At 47.1% G+C, this 6,285-nt stretch overlaps 2 protein-coding genes across 2 annotated transcripts; one reads left to right on the top strand and one right to left on the bottom strand.

Annotated features, from left to right (window-relative positions):
• Positions 1-3,258: 3,258 nt before the first annotated feature.
• LOC143896492 (uncharacterized) lies at positions 3,259-4,128 on the bottom strand. Its single transcript, XM_077404390.1, has 2 exons — positions 3,969-4,128; positions 3,259-3,896 (listed from the first exon to the last, which is right to left on the bottom strand). Exons 1-2 carry the CDS (start codon positions 4,118-4,120, stop codon positions 3,323-3,325), a joined length of 726 nt encoding a protein of 241 aa, XP_077260516.1. The 5' UTR covers positions 4,121-4,128; the 3' UTR covers positions 3,259-3,322.
• Positions 4,113-6,276, top strand: LOC143896493 (uncharacterized). Its single transcript, XM_077404391.1, has one exon. The coding sequence runs from the start codon at positions 4,979-4,981 to the stop codon at positions 5,681-5,683; it is 705 nt and encodes a 234-aa protein (XP_077260517.1). The 5' UTR covers positions 4,113-4,978; the 3' UTR covers positions 5,684-6,276.
• The last annotated feature ends 9 nt before the right edge of the window (positions 6,277-6,285 follow it).

Below are 6,285 nucleotides of genomic sequence, written 5' to 3'. Positions count from 1 at the left end.
AAAACAAACGTTTATTTGAAGAGTTAAAAGAACTTTTTAATAAATTGGCAAACAACGCAGAGAAATTCTCGACTGGCGCTTCGAGCCAGGCTAATGAAAGCCTGAATAACATTATGTCAAAGAAAGCGCCAAAAGCCGTGTGCTACAGTCTTTCCGAATCTGCTGATTTTAGATATGCATCCGCGGTTGCCCAGAAAAATTGCGGAGAAAAATATGTAGAAGAGGTATATAAATATTACAAATTAAATCCAGGATCACATTTGTCTAAACACGTAAAAAGATGTGCAAAATCAGCTCGGATACGGTCGACGAAAGCGAAGACACCACTTTTCAAAGCGCAAAGACGAGCTCTCAGAAAACAGAAATCTCAATTACAAAACAGACGGGATCATCTTGAAGGTGAAACTTATAGCAGTCACATCGGTCTATTGAGCACGCCTGCAGTAGAAACTGACCGCGATACATCATCTACTGAGTTGCCAAGCTTAGCAAACAATTTCGATCACGATAATAACTCCACAGCTTTGGTTTTTTTCGATTTGGAAACTGCGGGGTTAAAACTGACTTGCGAAGTCTTACAGGTTGCTATAAAATGTGGGAGCACAATGTTCAATAAATACATAAGGCCAAACAAAAATATATCTTTGGCACAAAAAAACTTTTGGGGGCTTTTTCGCAAAAGTTGAGCCCACCCCATCGAGCTCAACTAAACCGCGTTTCCCTCATTTGGGCATTCCGATCGGTAATGCCCAGTTTTACCGCACGTCCAGCACTCCCCCCGGCTGGCGCTAAACCTGCTGCCTCGCCAATTCCCTTTCGGGCCCTTCCCCCCTTTCTCTTTCCCTTCGCTTTTCTTTTCTTCACCTCGTTTTTTATTTTCCTTGACCGTGTTTCCTACTCCCCTTTTCGCGAAATTTTTATTGAAATTTTCCCTAAATCTCTCGCAATTATCCCCTTGAATAATCTTTAATGCCTTGGCTCTTTCAACGGCTGCATACAGAGAGGTAATTCCTTCCATCTGTAGCGCTCGTCTGATAAAATTATCCGCGACGGCAGTTATAAATTGTGCGCAAGCGATCTTGTCGCGTAATTCGAACGGGCACTCGGGATACGCCAGACGCGACAATTTATCGATCTCAGAGCCGAGTGTCGCCAAATCCTCCCCGAATTTCTGTTTACGATTCGTAAACGCGGCGTAGCTATTTTGCAATTGCCGCCCCTCCCCGAAACGCAATTCAAGTTTTGCTTTCAATTTCGCGAAGTCCAAACGCTCGACATCTTGTACCGTTTCCAACACCGAACGCGCTTTTCCCCTCAAGCTTGACGCCAGCGCGATCGTTTTCGTCGCGTCGTCCCAATGATTTGCTCGCGCGATCAAATTTAATTGCGAAAAATATTAATGTAGGGAAACCGTCCCATCGTACGTGTCGGGATTTAACTTATACCCGAGCTCTGCACTTGCGACCGTGACACTTTGGTTCGCGCGCACAGACCGCATTTGTGCGCCGCACGCGTCTGCGATTCTCTCTCTAGCGTTCTGTGTTTCCGCGCCGCTTACACGATCGCGGTTCTCTCCCCCGCGTGCGCGTCTCGCGTTTCCGCGCCGCTCATGATCGCAGTTCTCTCGCCCGCGTGTGCGTCTCGCGTCTCCGCGCCGAGGCCACCCGCAACTCGCGTCGCCGCGCCATCCGCGACCGCGCCCCCCTCGCGAGCGTTCCGCGCTCTTGCGAAATTCGCGTCACGTGCCTCCGAGTCCCCGGCCGTTTCATTATTGGAAAGACTTAGCTGTGTCTGCGGGCCTGAGTTCATCCCACGGAGACGGCGAAGTTCTTCCTCCTGCCGACGGAACGTCTCGGCGTACTCTCTTTCCCTCCGCGACTGTTCTTCGCGCAGGAGTCGGACCTCCTGAATGACGGTCCGAAGAGTTTCGGCAACCGTTGACATCGCCGTCGCTTCCGCAGAATCCCGCTCGCACGAATGTTGAGGTGTATCAATTTGGAGTCTTTTCCTGGTACTCCTTGTATCCATCTCTGCGCTCGTCGCTCGTCCTATCTTATCCCGGACGAGCCCCCAAAATGTTACGCTCGTCAAGCGTCAGCCGCACGTTTACACTCACTCACTCACTCGCGGCGCGTTTCTCAGGACTCTCACAAGAAAAGAGGACACATTGTTAGAAAAGAAAACTCTTTTATTAATCTCCCGTTATTAAAGAAGAGTTCAGGCTGACACGTCAGAACGAGACGAGACCCAGAGTAAATCTGAACATCGGATATAAACAGAACATCTGGTATAACAGAACATCTGGTAGGAAAATCAATAATCAATTGAGCATCAGAGAAAATCAATATTCACATAAAAAAACGTCACTAAGGACGATTCGCGGCGCGACATTTACTACCGGGCGACTCGCATAAAGCGCGCGGCACGGGTGCAACAATATATATATATATATATATATATATATATCTGGTCTGGAACCGGCCTACCTTACCTACTTATATATATATATATATATATATATATATATATATATATATATATATATAAAAATATAAGTAGGTAAGGTAGGCCGGTTCCAGACCACATACCGAGGGCGAGGGGTGGTGAGGGTCGGGGGGGGAACCGCGGGCGGGGGGGAACCACGCCGGGGGGACCGCGGGGGAGGGGGGAACCGCGTGTTTTGGCGCCGCGGGGGAGGGGGAGGGGGGACCCGTATGTTTCGGCGTCGCGGGGAAGGGGGAGGGGGGAACCGCGTTCTTGGGCGCCGCGGGGAAGGGGGAGGGGGGAACCGCGTTTTTCAGGCGTCGCGGGGGAGGGAAAGAGGGAACCGCGTTTTCGCCGCGCCGTGTTTTCCGGCGCCGCGGGGCGACCGCGTTTCCGCCGCGCCGCGCCGCGGGGCGAGGGGGGATCCGCGTTTTCGCCGCGCCGCGGAGCGTTCGCGTTTTCGGGCGCCGCGGGGCGAGGGGACCCGCGTTCGCGTTTCGCCGCGCCGCGGAGTCCGCGTGACGTCACACGGCACGCTCGCGTTATCTCCCCCTCGAAGATGTTTCTTTCCCGTCCCCCCATTCGTCTTCTCGTTCGCGCGGTGTTCCCCCCCCCCATTTGCGCGAGTCTTCTTGTTTGCGCGGTCTCTTTCCCTCGCGCGTTCTCGCTCGCGATCGCGTATCTTTTTTTCGCCAACGATATTTAATCGTTCAGATCTTCGCAATATTTAATTCTTAATATTACATTTAAGTGAACGATAAACAAAGACAGCTTTATGACAGGAAATGGGATGAATGGTAAATGAAAAGGAAAAACTTTTTAACCATATTATATACATTTATTTGTCATGTAGCGCATTATACACAATAGTATCTAAAGCGTAGGCCAACAGTTCGCAATCAATAATCGAATTTTCATCATAAATTTTACGCAAGATTGTAACTGCGATACATTTATCGGTGATACAATTTTGACGTAAAGTTGTTACAAACTGTTTGAATTTTTCACTTACGCCGCGAACATTTTGACATAGTTGAAAATACACGTTCTCGACGCAATGTTCTAGTTCGAACAGAAAGAGTACTGTTGACGGTTTCATGTACAAGCTGGTGCCGCATGACGTCAATTTTACAATATCTGCGTCACGTATTTTAACAAGCTCCAGATCGCGAAACGTTAGCGATGATGGTGCCGATGACTGCACGAGTCGCTGTATATCTGCATGTTTTTCGATGAATGTCACCCACGTTGCATGTGGCAGAATTATCCGATTGCCTCGGTTATCGCCAATAAGTATATCTACAGAGGACATAGGTCCCGCGATGATTCCAACATCCAAAAATTTATACGTTGTTGATGTCAAGGCAAATCTTCTTCCCAAAATACGTGGCGTGTAGCGGGGTTTATCAAAACTGAAAAAAATACAATTATATGTTTATAAAAGTTTTTTTGCACAAGTATATATGAAAATTAGCGGTACATACTCATTGTGATGTTTCTCGCACGTTTCGTCCTGAATCGGAACGTAGTAGTTCGCACCGTGAGTGTTCATCGTATCTGGAGGCTGTTTGCGACGTACTCGAACCGTATCGAACTCTCGACTGCGCTCTAGAATCCTCGTAGACCATTTATACATACCCAAAACTGCAAATCTTGCAAAAATAGCGCCAATGCACGGCTGCTGCATGGTGACCGCCACCACAATCCACATATACGTTAAATGTGATATCTTTGTCAAGAACATTCGTGATGAGATCACCTCATCGGGCATCAAATATGATTTCTTTTCAAGAGCATACGTGTCTCGCGATGATTTCATCGAACACGTGCAAAACTGCAAAATTTGCAATTTCGCATAATTCAATGGAGCGTTATTGTTTTGAAGAACATGTCGCGACATGTCTCGCGATGATTTCATCGAACACGTGCAAAACTGCAAATTTTGCAAATAGCGCCGATGTACGGCTGCTGAGATGAAATTAGATACGATAAGCAAACGATGCATCATTAGTAGAATATAAAATGACGAATCTAGAGAATACGCTCAATAGTCGAGAACTGGAAGTCGCGAGTGCAACAAATGGCGTTAGCAAGAGAATCGTGCAATAACATGGAGCAAGAGTTGTTGGAGCAATCCACCCTGTTAAATTCGAGGGAAGACTTTGCCGCGTGGGAACAACGATGTGACGAGTTTATCGAATCATTGGAAGAACAAAGCCGAATTAAACGACCGCGATTATCGATCGGTCTCAAACAGTCATTGGTCGCATGTATCGCAAGACTCGAAGGTCTGAAAGACTCGGTACGTCAACGTTTCGTGCATGTGGGTGCGGGATACAGTGCGAGTGCGATAACAGGACTCAGATGACGCGAGATAGATACGGCTTTTGAAAGCCGTATATTGACTGGTGCGGTGATAAATTCCAAACACATCGACCCTCGTCAATTTCTCAAAGATGCGGGAGAAATTGTACTCGATCGTGTGCAGAACGTCATGCAACGACATGACAATGTAAAAATTAACACAGTGTTTAATGGTGAATTTGTTGCGGGTGACAAACGCGCGAATAAAAGTATCGCAACGAGAAACTATGAAATCTTTCGTGAGTCCAATCTGCACGAGTGGTACAAGCAACACGTCATCGAGCCTACCTTAGCAAAGCTGGAGGAATTCCAGGAACGTGATAGCGGATGGGCGTTGTCGCGTATACTCAATTTAATGGTAAACGTGAACAAATATAATCCATTGCACGCGGGGTGTTTTGTGGAAATACCGCAAGAAATTAAAAAGAAGAATGCGGTGATAAACGTGCGATCAATGGACAATGCATGTTTCGCATGGTCAGTGACGGCTGCTCTGTATCCAGCCAAGAGACATACAGATCGGAAATCGTCGTACCCTCATTACACATCGGTGCTAAATCTTACGGACATTGAGTTTCCAATGACGTTGAATCAAATTAAACGGTTTGAAAATCACAACAACATCTCCATCAACGTGTACAGCATCGAGAAAAAAAACAAGAAACTTGCAATCCTACCAATACGTGTTACTGATCGAAAGATGGACAGACACGTAAATCTCTTGTACGTGCATAACGACAACGTGGGACATTTTGCGTGGATCAAGAACCTGTCCCGCCTCGTGAGCTCGCAAATCAGTAAAAAAGAGCACAGGAAATATTTTTGCGATCGGTAAGTACCGAACTATAGTATTTTTTTAATAATATATAGAATATTTTGTGTATAAAAAATATTTATAATATTTGCGTTTATTTTTGGCAGATGTTTGCACTACTTCAGCTCCAACGAGAAATTGGCTGCCCACACCGTCGACTGTCAGGAGATGAATGACTGCGCGATCAAGTTACCGAGCGATAACGACAAGTGGTTGGCATTTAAAAATCACAACAGGAAGGAACGAGTTCCGTTTGTCGTATACGCCGACCTGGAATGTACTCTGGAGAAGATGGAAGCGGATCCGGAAACGTCCAGGTACACATATCAACATCATCGCGTGTTTAGCATAGGGTACTACGTGCGTTGCTCGTACGACGAGTCGTTATCTATGTATCGGTTTCGTCGCGATAAGGATTGCATCGCGGGGTTCGCCGAGGAGCTAAGACGTTTAGCTCACGACGTAAAGACTATTTTGTCCACTAATGTACCCATGGTGGATTTTACGCGAGACGAGTGGGAAAAGTTTAACAGTGCAACGCACTGTCACGTGTGCGAAGAACCGTTCGAGCCAGACGACGTGCGAGTACGCGATCATTGTCACCTGACCGGTCGATACAGAGG

The sequence above is a fragment of the Temnothorax americanus genome, unplaced genomic scaffold (genome assembly GCF_048541705.1).
Source record: "Temnothorax americanus isolate GAGA-0224 unplaced genomic scaffold, ASM4854170v1 Scaffold187, whole genome shotgun sequence".
Taxonomy (NCBI): Eukaryota; Metazoa; Arthropoda; class Insecta; order Hymenoptera; family Formicidae; genus Temnothorax; species Temnothorax americanus.
The sequence above is the reverse complement of the archived record's forward strand: the minus strand, read 5'-3'. Positions and strand labels throughout refer to the sequence as shown.